This window comes from Monomorium pharaonis, chromosome 11 (genome assembly GCF_013373865.1).
Source record: "Monomorium pharaonis isolate MP-MQ-018 chromosome 11, ASM1337386v2, whole genome shotgun sequence".
NCBI lineage: Eukaryota > Metazoa > Arthropoda > Insecta > Hymenoptera > Formicidae > Monomorium > Monomorium pharaonis.
In genome coordinates this window covers 1350728-1371650 of record NC_050477.1, presented here as the reverse complement: position 1 = coordinate 1371650, position 20923 = coordinate 1350728, and the positions used below count along the sequence as shown (strand labels likewise).

General features: G+C 35.3%; 2 protein-coding genes across 4 annotated transcripts; one reads left to right on the top strand and one right to left on the bottom strand.

Moving 5' to 3' along the window:
* The first annotated feature begins 299 nt into the window (after window positions 1-299).
* On the top strand, window positions 300-12081 carry LOC105838936 (SR-related and CTD-associated factor 4). Of its 3 annotated transcripts, none has more exons than XM_012684875.3 (15): window positions 303-648; window positions 1586-1714; window positions 1785-2076; window positions 2188-2369; window positions 2447-2716; window positions 2795-2941; window positions 3026-3273; window positions 3342-3527; window positions 3730-3863; window positions 3953-4161; window positions 4249-4426; window positions 5118-5417; window positions 5794-6021; window positions 6576-7988; window positions 9245-12081. In XM_012684875.3, the coding sequence occupies exons 1-15, from the start codon at window positions 619-621 to the stop codon at window positions 10117-10119; spliced, it is 4821 nt and encodes a 1606-aa protein (XP_012540329.1). In that variant the 5' UTR covers window positions 303-618; the 3' UTR covers window positions 10120-12081. The 3 variants fall into 3 exon arrangements, with proteins under 3 accessions (XP_036149443.1, XP_012540329.1, XP_012540330.1); XM_012684876.1 differs by having other exon boundaries at window positions 619-648; window positions 6600-7988; window positions 9245-10119; XM_036293550.1 differs by lacking the exon at window positions 3342-3527 and having other exon boundaries at window positions 300-648; window positions 9245-10119.
* A 2317-nt stretch (window positions 12082-14398) lies between these two features.
* Window positions 14399-18013, bottom strand: LOC105839012 (CAAX prenyl protease 1 homolog). The gene is made up of 6 exons (XM_012684999.3): window positions 17912-18013; window positions 17484-17630; window positions 17160-17363; window positions 16524-17033; window positions 16186-16329; window positions 14399-16088 (listed from the first exon to the last, which is right to left on the bottom strand). The coding sequence occupies exons 1-6, from the start codon at window positions 18011-18013 to the stop codon at window positions 15870-15872; spliced, it is 1326 nt and encodes a 441-aa protein (XP_012540453.1). The 3' UTR covers window positions 14399-15869.
* Window positions 18014-20923: the final 2910 nt, after the last annotated feature.

The following is a 20923-nucleotide window of genomic DNA, read 5'->3' as shown; positions in this document are numbered from 1 at the left end:
TAACATAAACATAATATATAAATAATTTATGAGGACATAATCTTGAAATGTACGAGACAATTAACATTCTTTTTAATTAAACTTTTATTATTGGTTCTATTATTTAATTTTTCATTTTTAAATTTGGCGGTTAATTCCGTCATATTTGGCTGTAAAACGACCACCAATCAACGCGAAGACAAAAATAATTGAAATTTCGAAAGACTCGACCGACTGCAAAAATTAATTGTGTTTATTGCATCCTAATTAACACTTCACCTTGCGTTCCACGTTAAAGAACGGAGGAACTTCTATAACGTGACGACGTCAATTTCGGCATGACGACGCTCCCCGGAGCAAAATCGATAGCCGACAGCGGAGAATCGATGTCTCTTCTCTCTGCCTTACCAATCGGGCGAACGACAGGTGACGTCACGCGTCGGCCGCCCCGCGATGCGTATCGGGTAACACACGGGAGAGACCTGCCATCTTGAATGGCATGGCTCGGCTACACAGTGCGTAATGAAGGAGAAATGCGAGCTTTAACGCGAACGTTACGCTGGTATTACGCTGCGCCGGGACTCGCGTGAGACTCAACAACAATCGTGACACAAGAAGGCTCTTCCCCTGCCCCGCGCGATGGAGGCGGTAAAGGCGTTCAACGCGGAGGTAAGCAACACCCCGAGGTGATCCCTCCGCTCGCTCGCGCGCACTCTCTGTCTCTCTCTTTCTCGCGTACGAGCACCGTCTTAGAGGTCACCGTCTTAGGGCAGCTCTTTCCCTTTTTCTACGCTTTGCCCTCTCCTTCGATCGGCCCTGCCTCTTTTCGCTCATGATTTCGCGCGAAAATCGTCGCGGCGCGCTTGCAACGGGACGAAAAATGATGCGTCGTCGCCCTCCCTCCTCTCCCCCCTCGAATATTCTCCTCGCTGTGACTCTGCAGAAGGGTTTTTCCGGCGAAGGAGGCACGACTCGCCCGAGACTGTTCAGGAGAAATCGCGATCGCGATATTCTTCGGCGCGATTGATCCTCTTCGATGCAATCGACCCTTCGGCGCGATCGACTTCATCAGCGTGGCTTGTTTTCGCAAAACAGCTTCGTCAATTTCGGCCAAACGAATGCTCGCAGTTTTGATGAGTGAATAGCTGGCCGTATTTCTGAATTGTAGATTGACAAAACACGCGTGCATGCATGTGGTTTTTCTATATGCTTTTATCTATATTATGTTTGCTGGAACTTTTGACAACACCACTTACATCAATACTTTGATATTTACTTTCCATTAAAACGTAAGATTTAGTCGTGTTGCTTAAAATCTTCAAACATTTTTGTACTTAAAACGAAATAAATGTATATTTGGGTGTTGGAGGGAGAGAAAACAAGGATTCCGAGTGTCCAAAGTGCAAGCAATATGAACCTATTGTGTTTCTGAATGCTTAGAAATTAGAGATAATTTATATAGGCCATGCTCTAATTTGTGTTCAGAGCGCTATCAATGTGTGTTTTATTATGAGCACGTTGATAACATTTTGTATGTATTACTTTCCAGTTCTTTTTAAGCATCACTTCTCTAAAAAATTGAACTAATTAAAACTTAATTTTACAGCTCTCTGCTCTCTACGATGTCAAACCCCCAATCTCGAAAGCCAAGATGAATTCGCTTACACGAGGAGCTATCAAAGCAATAAAATTCTACAAACATGTTGTACAAAGTGTGGAAAAATTCATTCAAAAAGTAAGTGCATTTATTTTAATGCTTTTTTCCTACTAAGTCACTTTTAATAATTTGCTTTGCTCTGTTTCAGTGCAAGCCAGAGTACAAAGTACCAGGGTTGTATGTGATAGATTCAATTGTTCGACAATCCCGACATCAGTTTGGGATGGAAAAGGATGTGTTTGCTCCACGATTTGCAAAAAATATGCAGACTACTTTTCTCAATCTTCTAAAATGTCCACAAGAAGATAAGAGCAAAGTTATACGTGTATTGAACCTTTGGCAGAAGAATGCCGTTTTTCCACCAGAAGTTATTCAACCACTTTTTGATCTGGCAGACCCAAATCATCCAATACATAAAGAACAGCCAGTAAATAGCAATGGTAAATATAATATATAAGAAGTTGAATTAAATGAAAATACTCAAAATTAATGAACAATGTAAATAAGTTCCTTTAAACATATAATATACATATATATTGTAATGTTGCTAGGTACATTAAATACATCATCTGGAAATAATCTAAGTAACGTAAGCGCAGTGACTAAGACTCCTCCATCCGCAATTAAAAATGCTGTAAAAGACTCTAAACTTTTTCCATCTGGAAAAACAATTGATCCAGTATGGCTGGCACAAACAAAAATGGAAGCGGCAGTCAACGCAAATAAACTTTTGGTAATGTTATATATATTTATATATGTTATGTGCATAGCTGTTAAAAGTTTATTAAATTTTTATTGTTTTTTATACAGAATCAATCCAACGTTGGTCAGATGGATTCCAATATTTTTGACCAGTTGCAACATTTACAGCAACTACTTATGAAAAAAGATGTTACAAATGAGCAAAAGAGTTCCGTCAAGTTTGATAAAAAATTGTTAGATTTTGATTATGGTGAGGAAGAAGATGACGATGTCGTTGTTACTAATTCTCCAAACACAGCTGCCTCGACCAATACCCAACATAATGCAGTTTCAGCAAACAGTTTAGAAAGCCTTGGACTGTTGCTTGCAAATCCAGAGGTATATACGCATAGAATATCAAAAGTTAATAACAATACTAAGGTAATAAAATCATTCTATACATTATGTCATTTGAAGGTTCTGAGACAATTACAAACTTTGCAACAAACCATGCAGAGTAATGCATCTTCTTCGCAACTTGAAATGGAAGAAAAGATGCGCAAGCTGCAACAAATGAAACAGCAAGAAGAAGAATTCGATAAGCATTTAGCACAAACTGTTCCTGTGAGTTGTTTAGAGTTGTTTTTAATTTTTTCTTATTTATCATAATTTGTGTACAATACATATAATCTTTGTCTTTTATTTCAGAACCTTCCTTTTGCATCTGAATGCGAATTAAAACCTTCTGATATTTTAAAACCAAGTGCACAAAATTATGCCTCAAATATGAACAGCAATGTGATGCAAGATATGAGCCAGCCACCTCCTGGTTATCCGCCAGCTATGTCGTACACTTCGCAATCTTTATCAAATATTCGACAAATGAATCAGTCCGTGCATCAGAATCAAAAGAGTCCATTACTTGATGAACGTCAAGAGACGCAAGATTATTCTGGGTGGGTTTATGTATATATTATTTTGCTAATAACGTATTTTATCTCTTCTAATAATTTTTTTATAATAGAAATAGTATCAGACGTGATAGTAGCAGTGTAGAAATTGTAAACTGCGAAAACACGAGTTCCCACAGTAGATCGCCAGAACGGTATCGACATCACAGTCGATCCCGATCTCCACGGCACAGAGACAGAGACAGAGATCGAGATAGAGATAGAAAATCTCGGTCTAGAAGCAGATCGAGACGAAGAAGGTAATTAGGTTAAAGTTGACATTAAGTCAAATTGGATTAAATCATGAAAAGACTTAGTAAGAACTCCTGAATATTCAGAACAAAAATCCAATTGATAGCTAATAATAGTCAATTTAGAAACCGAAACATTTGTCAATTTTTGTAACTTTCTATCTTTCTGCCATTTTATGTTATACATATATATATTTTTTCTTTCCTGTAGATCTCGTTCAAGGGATAGGGGTCGTGATAGAAAACGTGACGATAGTCGAGAAAAGATGACAGAAGAAGAGCGAGAGAAAGATAGGGAGCGACGCAAACGCGGTTTGCCACCGATAGTTAGAGATAAATTAAGTGGTATGTATATTAAAGACAAAGGACATCCTGCCCCCCCTTTTTTTAAATACAAATAAGAAAAGCAAAAGAAATTAAACACACTTTTACAGTTTGTAGTACGACGCTTTGGGTAGGACATTTGTCGAAACTCGTACATCAAGAAGAATTGTCTGATACATTTGGAGAGCTTGGTGATATTGTTAGCATTGATTTAATCTCACCAAGAGGTTGTGCTTTTATATGTATGAACAGGAGGCAGGATGCGTATCGAGCGTTAACGAAATTGAAAAATCAAAAGATGCAAGGCAAAGCTATTACGGTAAATAATCATTTACAATATATATCTCATAATGACTGAATAAAATTACTTTAATATATACAATATATTTCTATTTTAATTATACAGTTAGCATGGGCACCTGGCAAAGGAGTGAAGGGCAAGGAATGGAAAGACTATTGGGAAGTAGAACTAGGCGTCAGTTACATCCCTTGGAATAAGTTAACCAACATTACCGATCAGGAGTTGGAGTTGCTGGAAGAAGGAGGGATGATAGATGAAGACACATTACCTCCCCATTTGAAAGGTACATTTATTCAATTTATATATACATATAAAATGTGTGTGCGTCCGTGCGTGCGTGCGTGCGTGCATGTGAATAAAAGAATTCTGCGTGTTCGCAGAATAATAGAACTGATTTATTGTATAGATACAAATTATTTGTCTGTTTAGCTAAATTTCGAAATTCTTGTATTAGTTATCAACTCTTTTCACAAAATAATGAGGATCAAGGATAAAAAGAATCAATTATTTTCATATATGCTAATGCTATTCGAATTGCTATGTGATTTTATTCTAGCTTCGTAAATTAAAGATCTCACATCCATAAAACTTATTTACGTTTTGCTTACAATTTATTATGTTATTCTTATGAAATTTTCTCTTATTATAAGTCGTGAACATTACGAAAAATTCTTAAAACGCAAGTTTCAATTTAGTTACATGCAGAAATTAAAGTAATGTGTAACTTGAACCAACTTGCGAAATTAAAATCAAGGATTATTCTTTCAAATTGAAATTTTACTATAAGTATGTCAACTTGATTCTGATCTCTGAAACATTATTTTAATAAAATATTAATTTTGATATTAAAATAATTGTATGTGTTTTGACAATAATTTGTTCAAAAAATGAAATATATTTACACACACACATTATGTTATATATTATACAATTGTTATATAATTAATAAATTTTAAAACATCTTTTTTTTGTAGGAAAACTGAAACACACTGGCACGAGTGCGGATGTTCTGCAGCAACAATTGCATCTGCAACAGCAAGCAATGGTTGCCGCCGCGAACGCTGGTGCTCCGATTCCCACTTTGACAGACGGTATCGTCAATGTCATGCAGTCGTCGACTAATTCACAGCAGCAGCAACAACAACAACAGCAGCAATTAGTCGACACTAGTCAGCCACCACCAATCAGACCACCAACGTCGGCTGCGCTGCTGCCTCCTCCGAACACGCAATTGCAAATGATGCCGCCGGCATTTACGATGCCAGGGGTGCCACGTGAGTTTATAGCATTTATCATTTTTCGAGTAACATTTTTTCTGAGGAATATTCAAGTTAGTACGATTTTGTAACTGCAGATGCTCTATGCATAATAATTATGTGTATTCATAGTATTATAGTTTGAATATCTTGATATCTTAATTACCTTGATTAATCTTGATTTTGAATATCTTGATGATTTGAACTTGTTATAAGCTTTTCTATATACAAAAACTGTTTTTATTATTTTTCTTTAGATGAATTTTTTATACATGCTTTACAAAGAAAATTATTTTCCTTGTGACACAAACAGGTCTCTCTGTAATAGAATAATAATTGGCAAAATACTTTACAATCTTTAATATATCTTAAACATCTTATCAATCTTATACAGGAATGATTAGCCACATGGGCCTACAAATGACACATGGATTAATGCCGAATGTTCCGATTGGAGTACCACCGCCCAATATGCAGAGTCTGCTGGGACCACCCGGCATGATGCAAACCATGTTGACACCTTCAGTAAACCCACCATTTGGTGCAGGTGTTGGCGTAAGTTTATTGACACAAATTCCACTGCCCGCACCTGCAGCGCCTTCGGATAAGCCAAACTCCACCGGTATGTAAAATTTAAAAAAATGTTGATAATAACAAGAAATCCAACAATCTCTTACGATATTGTCAATAGCAACGTTATTTTCTACAACTGCATACAAAATATTTGTCATATGGTATATCAATGATAAAACATCTTTTTATAAATTTTCTTTTTTGTTAAATTTGAACAAAAATATAATAACTAGTAAGCAAAATAAAATAATGTATGAAAGAACAGAAAAATCAAATTTGAATTTGATTAAAGAATTAAAGTATAGAAATTATACATGTTACTACACAAATTTAGTTTTTTATTTATCTCTTTGTATTTTTTCTAAACTGTTAACTTTAAGAATAATAATAAATAATAATCTCAGATGTAGTCTTAGCTGAGATTTAAACAAAGGTAATATCTTCGCAGAAAGATAATAGAAAGAAAATAAAAATAATCAGAGTTATAAATATTAACTAATATTATTACTATCATGTATTCTCAGATCTAATTTTAATCGAACCTGTGACGATACTTTATAACTCTTACCGTCTCAGCAAAGTTGGCTAATAGTTGCCAAACAGGATACGAGATCCTGAATATTACAGGTATGCCGCACAATGTTCCACCAATTGGAGTACCGCCGCCTACGACTGAGACAAGCATGCCGAACTTGCCAATGTTACGACAACCGTACGGAGTGGGACCGCCGGCGCCGCCAATGCAGATGCAACTACCTCAACAGCACCACTCGGACGACATGGACGTGGAGATGGAGGACGCGATGCCGCAAAGTTTGAACAGCAATTTACCCGGCAAGGACAAGCCGAACCTTAGTGATCAGTTAATCGCGGCGATGAATATAGGCAGTAGTGTGAACGATTGTCGTCTGGAGAACGATCAGTCTCGCGAGTACAAGGAGCGGGAACGCGATCGGGAAAACAGAGAAAGAAGAGACCGAAGTGATCGAGATCGCGGCGATCGCATGGACATTAACGAGTGCAGAATAGATCGTGGCAGAGACAGAGGAAGAGGACGGGATCGCGGTCGAGATAGACGTCGAGATAATCGCGACGGTCGTGATAGAGAAAGAGATGAGAGACGCGGAGATCGCGACAGCCGCGAGACCCGCGAGAGCCGAGAAGGTAGCAACAGACACTTGGAGGGACCGAGTGTGCAAAATCAAAACGTTCAAGAAGGCGAGAGTATGACGAAGAAAGAGAGTAAGCCCAGTCTAGCCGATCGATTGCGGCAATTGGCGGATGGTACGTTACCGCTGGATGATCGGATGGACAGAAACATTCGTAATCGCAGTGAGCGCAGCAGCGAGCGAAACGACAGGAACTTTGAAGAAAGTCCCGGAGGCAGCGGAGGAGGACGACGGCCACCCGGCGACATGCCGATCTCATTGATGGACCTACCTAAGTTCGGAGGAGTGTTGCCGCCAGATCGAACAGATTTCCCGCGAGGACCAGATTTTCGAAGCGGACCACCAGACACACGCGAGTTTCCGCAACGCGGCCTGCCCGATCGGCCTGACCGACAGAATTTTCCGCCGCGTGGTGGACCAAGGACTTCGCAGATGGACGACTTTATAGACCCCAGGATGCAGCCTGGCATATTCCCGGAAGATTACGAGAACAGACTAGGTCACAATGGACCTCGATCCGATGATTTTCCACCGGGTAGACTGGGACCAGCACGAGACGAGTTCGAGCGACCGGAAGTGCGTTCTCGCAGACCGCCCGTGGACGAGTATGAACGTGAACGTTTCGAGTACGAGATGAGACGCGATGGATTTGATCCGCGGATGCAGGACGGCTTCGATCTTAGAAGTCACAACGACCGTTCGGATTTCGACCTCCGCAGAAGAGATTTCTTTGGTGGCCCAATGGAACCTGTGTTCGGAATGCCACCCTTAATGGGGCCGAAAGGACCGAGAGGACCTGGACCGGCTGGACCCGATGGATTTGGACCGCGTGGAGCCAGGGGACCTGGTAAGACATTATCTTTTTTGTGATTGGTATGTTTTTGTTTGTGTTAGAGAATGCTATTTATTGTATGAAATGGTATTTAATTAAGTGCATTTAATATAAGATCATACTTCTTATTATAAAAACTGAAATAATTATTATTAATCAATCAATCGACATTGGTTCTACAACCTTGGATGAATATCGGCTTGTTCTAAAAATCTGGTCCGACTTTTTTAAAATGAATATTTGCAACAATAATTGTTTATTTCAACTATATGCACCCTGTTTCGAGCGTTTAAGGAATCGTTTTACACATATTACGAATTCAAAAATATTTATAGGATGAGAGATCAAATTTAAGACCTGCTAATTATGAATTTATTGCTTCTACACGAAACTACACGCGACATCACAAATAACTCTTTTATTATAAAAAATTATAAAAATTGCGATATTCTCTTAAATTTCTCTATTGCAATAGAACCACTAATATTAATATATGAGGATTTGATATGTACAGACAGCAAAGTCACTTTACAACGTCGAAATAATCGCGACGGTCAAATGCGAATAAATCTAATTTCTATTTTACTTTGTGTTTTCTCGACGCAACTCTTCAAACCTAATTCGACTTTTAGCAGAAAAGTCACGTTTGTGACGACGAGTTGTTTCAGTCAGAAACATATTCGCCATCGAATTAATATTATTGTCAGTTTCTTGATATTGATTTGATATCGATTCAACTATATAATTTTATTTTTGCACGTTCAGAAATACGCGAGCGTGAGTATGCAAATGAGTTTCGGGTAAAACAAAAATATTTTAATTTATGATTTAGAAATAATATATATTTATTATAAAATACATTTAAATTATTAGAAACATTCAAACTTTTATTTTAAAAATTACTGTACAGCACTATAATAATAAATTTTTTAATTCACTCTTGATTGTGGAAAGAGAAAGAGAAAAAAATCGAAAAATAATAACTAAATATTGTTTCAGCAGAAACTTTATATTTCTCATTATATAAAATATGCAATATTGGTTCATGTATTGCATGACGCAATTGTAATTCTAAACTTTTGACAAATTTCTATCAATGTTTACACTTACGATAATAATTATACCTGTGACTATTCATGAATTTTTTATGACAATTTATTTAATTTCTTTATGATTTACATATTAAAAAATATGTAATATGTATCGCAGAATACAGTATCGCAGATTATATTCTTGCTTGTGCGTGTGACACTTTGCCGTGTCTTTTGTAGGTCCAATGATGTTCCATCTACGTGGCATGGGTCCGAGAGGTATGAGGCCCGGGATGAGGCCGCCGTTCGCACCTCGTGGTCCACCATTTGATCCCAGAGAAGCGGACCCTTTCTTCCGACCGCCGTTCGATGATATGCGCGGTCGTCCAGGACCACACATCCGGCCACCGTTTGGCCCAATGGGCCCGCCGGCGATGCATGGACCGGACGGACCGTGGAGAAATCAAGAGGGTAGTGGGCCCGCGTCCTGGCCCGGTCAGGAATCCGATGGACACGGCCAACGTGAGAATCATCTTCCGCGAGACAAGCAAAAACTAACGAAACATCAGGACTTTAAAAACATGTCCGAGCGGGAGAATCGAAACCGAAACCGAAAATCCAGGTGGGGTAATGTTAGTCCACCGCTGACGGACGATGTAGATGAGATGCCATCAGAAGAGGCCGAAAATAAGGTGGAGATATCAGATGGCAGAGAGCTAGAAGTGAAGGATAGCTTTGATGCCTCATCGTTGGCTGTTGATCAACAGAATCTTCTAATGCAAAAGGAACAAGACGAGTCAGCAATTCAGGAGCAGAATGTGATACACGGTGACAGAGAAAATGAATTTGCTATATCGAATGATAAGGGTAAAGATGAAATTAACTATCAAAATGACCAGGGGCAGACTGATATCTTTGATATTGGTGCGGATCATTTTTCCAGCAACGATTTAACGCTAAAACAACGGAGTGAAGAAGAACCGTGTGAATATGAAGCGCCCATTCCAGCTGAAGATTCAGCGCAACAAAATGTGGTACAATCTATCGAACAAATAGGGCACGCCAGTGAGAATCATAGTGAACAATCAGTGGAACAGCAAGCGGATTCGTTGTAAAAACGAAAACGCGAGAAAAAAGGAAGGAAAAGATCAATATTGGGAAAATTACCAAAGTAAAGTATAGAGAATCTTCAGGCAGATTCGTGTAAAATATCGTTTAAACCGATGCGATGTACATAGAGTCGTGCTACATTGAGAGAGCGAGAGAGAGAGAGTGAGAGAGAGAGAGAGAGAGAGAGAGAGAGAGGGAGAGAGAGAGAGAGAACGCGCGAGCGAAAGAGTAAGAAAAAAGTGAAAATGATTCGATTTTACAGACTCAAAATTATCACACTCTGGAGTGGTGGGGGAGCCATTGGGTCCAGTGAGTTGTTTTAAGTATTTTTAAATCGTCAGAATATTCAATTGTTGACTCTCGTGTAAGTCTTAATCAAGATTTCTTCCCAACTGAAATCTGCTGCTTAGATAATTGCTGTGATAGAGTGAACACAGGACCTGTTTATTCGCGTAGAGGTATATACAGAGATTCAATTCTTAATCGAAATTCTTTTATCTATTTTTTTTCTTTATTTTTTATGTTAGATATATATATAACTATCGCAGAACGCATAGTTATATATATGCATATATATATAAACGTATATATAGACACATTTGAAAGAAATCCATCATTGCCATCTATACGAGATTAGTCTCCAGTCAATCTTTCTGTAGTTTTATTAAGAACTTTCCTGTAGTTAATTTCGAATTATAGTATCGGGTATTGTACAGCGAGAATATTGTACCTCATGCCCCTTTGATGAGGATTAATTTATTGAATTGTACATATGTACTTTTATATTTTCGTAGCAGAACAAATAAATGAATTATAATGTGCTGATTGCCATTGCTCAATCAAAGAAAAGAAAAGAATAAATATTTTGTATATAATGTCTTTGATAATAAAAGAAACATGGCCTTGTTATTCCGATATACGCGCGTAGCTCCCAATCACAATGAAAATGAAAACGACAGATTAAGTACACGTGTATAATATACGAATTATATTTCTAGGCATTTACAGAAACATGTACATAATACAATTTAGAATATCTTCGTTTCGCTTTTTGTTTTTCGATATTTTTTTATCGAAGTTAGCTTAGTCTTCCCTTAAATTTTACACACTTGAATAATTCATTTAAATAACTCAGTTTAAGTCTAACTCACGGCACATATTCATTTTATTCTGCAGAAGCATGAGGATATTTAACGTAATCTGTTCGAAAGTAAAAGTGAAAATGATTATAAAAATACAATGCGCATTCCACGCGCTTCCATTTAACTGACACACATTATTACACACACGTACAGACAACTTGGCTCCTGTGTTCACAAACGCATTGCACGGCGCAGCGATGGAAGACACGTGCTTGCGCTCAAACTGAGTGACAAGTGCAAGGTATTGTTCCCAATTACTTTCACATACCGTTAGTCAAGAAAATGTGACGCTAAGATGATTTTAAGAGAGCCATTGCTTGGCCGCCACCACTCCAGGATGAAACTCGTCGATGCATATACGACCCATTTAATTAATAATTGTATCTTTATAGAGAATAATTACGGCTAAGAGAGGTATTAAGAGAGAATGAACTTCCAAAGTTGAAATGTCCGATCCGTGTTCCAGTTGTTGGACTCGTCAACTGAATCGACTCTTTGATTCTGATACGTTAATATTAAACGTTCACTTCGCGCCTTTGATGATAAATAAAAAAAGTGGATTGTTAAGAGATAATCAGTGGTAGATAGACTTTTTAATGAGCATTAAAGTAGGATACGGTAGCGTTATTTCGATGCTTATAACAATGTTTGATATTTTCACGTTAGAATACATGTATGCCTATTTCATTGCTTTGAGCTTACTTTACTATAAGTTTCGTTTTACGATCATATATTCATATATGTGAATTCATGGAACAAAAAACAGCAACTGTATTTAAGAGCGTATACTTAATATGAACATAAATATAAATTGACAAAATATTATTTTCTTTTTTCACTAATAGTACACTGATATCATAATTTTCAACGCGTAATATTCACAAATTTTATAATATCCTACATACATATCCTGAATACATTGTAACACACATAAAAAATTAGAAGTTCTGTAAAATGTATTGTGCTGATATTTGTTCATATCCGTATCACTTATATTCGTTTTTTATCGATTAATTTTCTTATAAATTACTACAGTTCAACTATCATAAGCATTTTTCGAAATGAGTATGAATAACGCGTAACAAATGAATTATTAAGATAAACGAAACATTATTATTTATTTAATATAAAGTTGGTTCCAGTAGTTCATGTAGCAAATTAAAGATGCATCAAGTAAATTTATAAACATAAAGTTCACGAATATGAAGAATTTAAAAAACGAGAGCAAACCTGGAGTGGTGCGCGGCACATTCTAGGATTTTATACGTATATTAGATTTATAAATTTTAAATTTATAAAGTAGAATTTTTTGAGGCATGTTATATTTTTTCGTGTTTAATATAATCTTCAAAATTCCAATATACTCGCGAGAAATAGTATTTAATTTTTAAACAACATTTTGTAAATTATACGTATATACATATACACACACACACACACACATATATATATATATATATATATAATTTTTTGTATATACATTAATGTATACGTATATATATATATATATATATATATATATATATATAAAAGATATCCATAAAAATCAGGGCTAAACTTGGATAACGTATTAAAGAGGTCCAGTAAAACTACGTAAATTTATATTTAAATATGCTTTATTAAAAAGTTATAAATGTTCAAAGTTTTTTGTCAATTATTATAATAATTATAATAAATGTTCGAGGAATATTTGGGAAGAGTTTAACGAATAGAACCCTGCATTCTTGCGGAAGAACGAATTTTTGAACATTTATTATAACAATTGAAAATGTTTGAACGTTTATGAATTTTTAATAAAGTATTTTTTAATTTAAGTTTATGTTTTTTTTACTTAAACGACTTTATTAATATCGTATAAGTTTGACTCCAACTATTCTGAACCTGTATATGCGTATGTATATATGTTTTGAAATTTATATATATATATATATATATATATATATATAAAATTATTAACAAATATAATTTTTTACGATATTATGTACTTTTTTAAATTTAACTCTTAGTTGATCTCATATTTAAGATAAAATCTATTTAACATGAGATTTATTACGCGTATTATTTTTTAACAATTTTGTAGCATTGTATATATAAATTGCATTAACTTTTGAAATTTCTAAGAATTGAATTTTGAAATTTTTCAGAAATAAGGCAAAAAATTCTTATATCTTTGTTTTTACATGAAGAAATTTTTAATTGCATCATAATTTGAGATGTGTATCATATGTGTATATATATATTTTTTTTCTTTTATGTAAAATTATTTTGCAAAATATTTGAATTTTTTTTCTTTAAAAAATGTATTATTTAACTCTTCTGCACGTTAAAAAAAGTGCATTAAATTTATATACACACATAGATTCCCGAATTATAAAAATTAACGATTTAATTTTGTCATCACTGATAAAATTATATTTCGTAAAGAAAAAATCTTTGATGTCCCATTTTGTGATCTTTGACAGAATTATTTTAATTTGATTTATTCATGATTAATTTAAAATAAATATGTTAAATTAAACGTTAATTAATCGCTTGAATCAATAGTTAAAATTTTTCACTTATTTATAGTATATTCTTTACTTTTTTCTTTGATGATAAAATTATAGAAAATGGATATAATATCTATCATTAATTATAAAATTTCTTTTATTAATATTTAATGTCCAATGTTATCATTATTACTAACATTCAATACTTCAGTTAGAAAATATTAATTTATTTTAATATTATTTAATTGAAGAACATAAAAAGAATAGACAGAATCTAAATAAATCAGGTAATTCAAAAGAACTAAAAAATAAAAATTCTTATTTGATAAAATATATTTTCTCTGATATAGATTAATTAGAAAAACTTTATTATAAAAAAGTAAAATATTAAGTATTGTTCCTTCTTTTTGTGGGGTCTTGTATGATATAATTTGTTAAAAGAATATATGAATATAAAACTACATTTGTAATAGGTAAGTATTGGCAAATTGCAGAAAATTAATAAGGCAGATTATACATACAAATATTTCTAAATTTATATTTACGTTTGACTGCTTGTTTAGAGATTGAGATATATGGAGAATATATACAGCTACAATTACAAAACAACTTACAAGCATGGGAATGTATAAGAAACACATCAAGTTTAGTTATTTCGATGCATCTTTATTTTTCTTTGTAAGTTTATACACAATCTAGTAAATAATTTTTAGTTATTAATTTCAAATTTGTCATTTGTTTTAATCGATTGCAATAGAGCAACAAAACAGACTTGTGATCAAATTAGATGATTCTAATTTAAAAAAAAAAAGGAATCTTCAGTGGCTGTTATATGCAATGTAAATTAATATTCTTCACTATGTCCTTAAATTAGAAACACATAATGAAGTTAAAATCTCGTGCTTATAAGTATTATATATTGAAACTTCTACATATTGTACATACATGTACACTAATATACGTATACTATAATGCAAGTTTAGTCGCGTTTTTTATCCCAAATATTTTTTAGCAGAAAAATATTAAGTTTTTATTTTTATAAATAACGTTATAAAAGTGAATGCACACATACACACATTGCTGTATTTTTTTATTTTTTAATCGGTCATTTAACACTAAATGTAAGAATGAAAAAATGTATAATGATAATATCTTTACTTACTCGCTCATTAATGTGTAGACAATTAATGGACATTTATATATAGAGTGCATATACAATTGAATATATTGAATACTTATATATCTTACTTATACATCTTAGTTGCATATATATATATATATATATAAAACTAAATTAAGTGCCCACTAGACGAGATAGATACATTATCTTCCTTAACATTGTCATATTGTGAATAATCGATTATAAGAATTTTAAACACATTTTTACAGTTATAAAAAAGAACTATGACTATTAATATAGAGAATAAACATGTAGATTATTCACAAACGTTATAATTTTTTTACAAATTCCCAGTACTGTAAAAACGTTAAAATTAAATAGAATATCAACTTATTTTGTGTTTATTATATATCTTAAAGTTAATTAAACTTTTACTTAGTGGCATTTCTGTATCTATACTATTAATAACGATATATTGAATGATAAAGCACAAGTTCTGGTACATATCTACAGAACGTATATACAAGATATAAGAATCGTTATATCTTCGAAAAATAAGATATACTAAAAATATCCAAATGTGAGATAAATCTCTGTAAATATAGAGAAAATATCTTCTAAAATATATTTCACGTGGAATTAATGATACTGGAAAATTGTTTACATGTACAAGTATTAAATGCTGGAATATATTTTAATATATATGTTGTATAAAAACACTGCTAGTAAAGCTCTATTAAAAATTCTTATCCAATTAGAATGGATTGCAAGAGATGGATGTATAGTAGGAACAGAATCACATTAACATTATGACAATAAGCAGGAAGCATAATTATCTCGGACCTGCATTTAGGTCTGTTCAACTGGATAGTAGAATAATTAGGAAAAGAAAAAAATATATATATGACATATAAAATAACGCAAACAACTAATGCCTGTAACTAAGCTCCAGGCTTCATCTTTTACATCCACAAACGATTTATGAAAATCGCATAGCAAGTCTCTTATTTGGTTTTATCTATTGCCTCCAATCGTTCGATGATAGGTGGATGAGAATGATTCCAACAGGAGTACCATTTATCATATAAAGGATATCCCAAATTATCCTTTTGCAGTTTTAACAGAGATGCCTTTAAAGATTTACCGTGGCCTAATTTTGTGGCAAACTTGTCTGCTTGAAATTCGTGTCTTCGGCTGATCACCACGAAAATAAAATTAAAGATCTGAAAATAATAAAAAGAATTTACAAGGATAATCTCCTATTTATTAACGTGTGTATAATAAAAAATCCCATTAAGAAATATAATAAGTGATACTTACTGTATTCAATGGTATTAAAATATACATTGTTACTATCAACAGGCCAATAAGAATGGGTTGTGAGTCCACAAAGCCAAAAGCGGTATACATTGGTGTGTATCGTAAAAGTTTGGCAAACATAACGAAATTGGCTACAAGTATTACCTGAAAAAAAAAAATATCAAAAAACCTCTCAAGCTATATATAATAATACATTTTATCTTATTAAATATGTTAATATTTAATAAAGTTAAAGCCCATTTTCCTTAGAGAATATTAAAGTATTATTGACATTAAACTATCTCCAAAATAATATTCCAATATATAAAATAACTGAATTAATAACTTGAAAATTATACCTGGCTTAGTAAAAACCCTTTCAGAGCATGATTATGTTTCCAGTGACCTAGTTCGTGCGCGAGTACCGCCAGTATTTCATCTGTATCACAACCTTTGTCAGCATCATCATCGTCTTTCTTACAATAACCCTTGATAAGTGTATCAAAGAGAACGATTCTCTTATACTTGTAGAAACCGTATAAGTAGGCGTTGCTGTGAGACGATCTCTTGGAGCCTTCAACTATAAACAGCTTGTACAAAGGAAACTTCAAGGAAGCTGCCAATTTTTCGATCTCTTGCTTCAACTCGCCCTCAGGTAATGGCGAATATTTATCGAATAACGGCGCGATTACTTCCGGATACAGAATCATCATAAATAATGAGACTACCAAACTTAACAGCCACAAATACCAGAAGAAATAATCGCCACCATGTTGCACTATCCAAATCATACCACATAGAAGAGGTATAGTAATAATTTGGGTCACAAGAAATCTTTTAATTTCATCTTTAATAAAAAACATGGTTGTCTGCAAATAAATATTGATATCCATCAATTAGCAGATTCCCTCCAATCAGTTTTATTCAACAATGAAATGTATAAGAATTTGAAAAAATCTTTATACAATTGCGAAGTGTCACATGCGGAATCTTACTTGTTTGTTAAAGCCATGTTTCTGCTCCAAAACAAAAGTATCGTATACCGCTATCGGCAGATTGGATATATGGGTAATTATGCCTATAATAAACAAACATATCGCACTCAGCAGTATTTCACTCTCATGATTCATACCATAGTACTTGGCTATTGCAATACTCCATTGCCAGAAATAGTAATTGCCATAGGTTACCAAGATTAACTGTAAAAATACAAATGCTATGTAATACAAATCCATTAATAATGCCTAAAAAGATTTCTTTCCATTTTAATCAACAATTCGTAGAATTCATAGAAACACATTCTTTTAAGAAACACTCACAGTATTATAAACCTTGGAATATAGGTCCTGCACATTACCAAAGGTATTTCTATGCAATGCATACGAACGAGCTTTATCATATATATCTTTAGTCATTAAACCCTCAACTTGCTTTGGTAAATCGACCAGACGTTTCAGTAGTGCTCTCTGTAACATTCATAATATGCATAAATTAAAATATTGGCTTCCATGTCAACTCATCTGTTTATGTTTTATTTTTAATTTTCTCCAAAAGTAAAATATTAAAAACTAAAAAATATAATACATACAGAAAATTAATAAATATATAAATGTATTACATAGAGATTTAATTAACATAAATAATATTAAATCTTGCTAAGTTGCATTCTCCAACATAAATTAAAAAATGTATCTTCTAAGTATTTCTATAAAGTAAAAAAAAGTAGCAGTTAAGAAAACAAACCAACCTGACGGAAATTCAAATAATAATTCCAAAAGGTTAATAGCCATATCATGCATAAAATCGTTTCGAGGATATGCCTCTCCCAAAACTTCACAAATGCCTCCATTTCGTCAATGTTAATCAGATATTCCCATTGGAATTTCACACTCCAGCTTGCCGATTACTCTTCACGCGTGTAGTAAAAAAGAAGACGTAAAGGTTAAAATTTCATAAACACGTAACTTAAAATGCGGACGAAATCGATTGGCACAAACTGTGGCTCCATCCAAGATCGCGACCAATCGAAATTGACAGCGTCAATTAAACGTAAACTAATCATAAGATCCGTTGTTTCTTGCAGCTACATCACGTTATTTTTTGCACTTCAAATGTAATATATGATAATTATAGAATATAGAAGTTCGAGAGAGAAAGAGAAAAAAGAAAGAGGGAGAAGAGAAAATGTACGAAACGTTTAGATGAACGGAACGAACCACAGAAATAATTATATAATAAATTGTAATTCCGCTTCTCTTTCTTGAAGACTAAAATTTTAGGTTCCTAACAATTCTTGAAATTTTAATTAATGTCTCTTCATATCTTGATTCTCTGTTGAATTTTGAGGATTATAATTTTGTGTTATCGAAAAATTGTACAAGACATTGCTCACCGTCGGCAAAAACCGTGGTGACTTTATCGACTTCACCGTCGGTAAAGCACGTGACAATTTTATTGTCCATCAGCGATACTATTCACATTAACAAAATTAAATTTAATTCTTCAAAATTAGAAGAGTATAATAGACAATCAGATACAGTTTCAAAAGTCGAAATTCCAAGCATTGCAATTTCAAAACTTTTATTGAACATAAATTTTCCTTTGCTCTCGTACCAAATTTTCTTTTAGTACGAGAGCAAAACCGATATTTCAACAAAAAACGAACATGTATACACATAGATAGACATAATGTACAAATATTTGAACGATTACTTGTACAATACGTTCGCAATATTATGCCTGACATTCTCAACAATCTAGATAGCCATTATGTATAATGTTGCGTAAAGCAATTTTTCAAGGAATAACACGCTAGGTGATGCGCCGAAGTTATTGGAAGTCGACTTCTCGTGTGGGAAACGCCGCGCTGAAGTGGAACGACCATCCGATACCGTGCGATTTAATACGAGTGTAAGCGGCCATTCTTCTTCAAGGTTGTTCCTTTGTCATGCTCCTCGGTCAAGTTTTCGCCGTAGAGCTCCGTCGGGATCGGCCAGGGCCATCCATACTCTCTTGCCATAGTGACCTCAAAAGAGAGACAGAGAGAGAGAAAAAGACAAAGACCCCAACGAAGGTACCTGACGAAGGTCAAAACCGAAATCGAAAGAATTCCAACGAACGATTTCACCAGCCGCTTTCGTCAACTCGTCGAGTGGTAGTCGCCTCCGAAATTTGATAAATGAAAGCGGCTCGTTCGCGACACCCTGTAGAGAGGAACATTGGGATTGCGGGGAGAAAGGAGGAGGGGAAATAATCAAGAGCGGCATTAAGAGACTCGCATATGCGTCTGGTCCCACTGACGCTGGTCTTTCAACCCGCGGCGAGAACCGCGAGCGAGTAAAAACCTTGGGTCCCCCCTCCCCCCGAAGCTTTATTTTCGTCAGTTTTCAAGTCGAGCTCCTCTGGTAGTATCTGAGAGATGATGCACTCTCGATCGTCCTCTCTCTCTCTCTCTCTCTTTCTCTCTCTCGCGCGCGCGCGAGGGGAACTTGAAGACTAGACTGATGGACGGAGGGATTGGGGGAGGAGGAGGAAGGAAAGAAAGGGAATCGCGCCTACGATGTCTGCCGAGCATAATGCGCCAGTATGCGTTTCCTTCTCTTTTCCCTCTTGCCACGGTAGAGGCAAAACCCGGGGCCTCTCTTTTCTACTTCCCTTTCTCCACGCGTTCTACAAGAATTCCCATTCAGCGAGAGATTAACTTATCTCCCGATTGCGCGCCGGGGTGGGCCGCCTTTGAGGGAATCGCTCGACTAAACGTAAATTCCGCGCGCGTAGAATCCTATAAATAATTGATAGATTAGTAAGGCTACGTAAGATAAAAAAAAAGGAAAACACGAGATGTGCTTTCATCCGGCGTTGCCATCGATCAAAAGTGAGATTTTCCTCTAAATATCAGATGAAGGTAGAGAAAAAAAAAACTTGTCTTCGCGGCTTGCTTTATTCCTGTTTTGACGTCGCTGACAAAGTCATCCGGACGAGCGCATCCGTGGAAGAGCTGCGGCGGCGGTAGTACGAACGCAGGTTCAAGTTACTCGCTCTTCCTTCCCTCGTGATGCAGCTGATAAGTCGACATGCGTAATATACCAGACCCGTCGCAGAGGCATCGGGTCGAGTCGAGTACGGTGTACACATGGCGTGCCACGAAAGCGACACACGCAGCTGGACAGGGAGACAGAGGACGAGAACCGATCTCATGTGGGGGAAACATTAGATCATGTGTACTTTTTATCAATTCGAACGAATTTTACGTCCCAATAGCGGTAGGGAATCAGATTTGCAGAATTATGCGGCGCATACAGCACACGTGCAATAGGTCCGTGTGCCCCGGGGTCTCGTTTCTCGGCTGGAAACTACGTGATAAACAGAAAGGATTAAACGGGGACGAAGGGGCAGGCAGAGAGAGAGAGAGAGAGAGAGAGAGAGAGAGAGAGAGAGAGAGAGAGATGAAGAAAATGAGAAAGAAGGAGAGAGGGAAACAAAGAGAAGGGAAAAGAAGCTGCAAAGGAAAGTAGAAAGAAAGAGGAGAGAGAGGGAGGGGAAGGGCACGGAGGGGGAGAGCACGTACTACGAATACGCGCGTAAATCGACTCATAGTATAGTATACTATGAGTCAGTCACACCCGCAAGCTGGTTGTGGGTTCAAGCTTCTATCACTCGGCGAGTTTATCTCTCTCCTTCTCTCGCGCGTATAGAGACGCGTGCGACCGTGCAGCACGCATTGGCACGAGGTCACGCGTAACCGTATCGTATCTGTCGG

What these genes read in the sequence shown, in the direction of transcription:
- LOC105839012 (XM_012684999.3), bottom strand. Translation starts at nt 18,013, where the DNA reads ATGGAGGCATTTGTGAAGTTTTGGGAGAGGCATATCCTCGAAACGATT. An exon ending in ATTATTTGAATTTCCGTCAG is followed by an intron (nt 17,631 to 17,911) that starts GTTGGTTTGTTT and finishes TGAATGTTACAG; the next exon opens with AGAGCACTACTGAAACGTCT. An exon ending in TTTTAATACCATTGAATACA is followed by an intron (nt 16,089 to 16,185) that starts GTAAGTATCACT and finishes TATTATTTTCAG; the next exon opens with ATCTTTAATTTTATTTTCGT.
- LOC105838936 (XM_012684875.3), top strand. Translation starts at nt 619, where the DNA reads ATGGAGGCGGTAAAGGCGTTCAACGCGGAG. An exon ending in TCAACGCAAATAAACTTTTG is followed by an intron (nt 2,370 to 2,446) that starts GTAATGTTATAT and finishes TTTTTTATACAG; the next exon opens with AATCAATCCAACGTTGGTCA. An exon ending in TGCAAGGCAAAGCTATTACG is followed by an intron (nt 4,162 to 4,248) that starts GTAAATAATCAT and finishes TTAATTATACAG; the next exon opens with TTAGCATGGGCACCTGGCAA.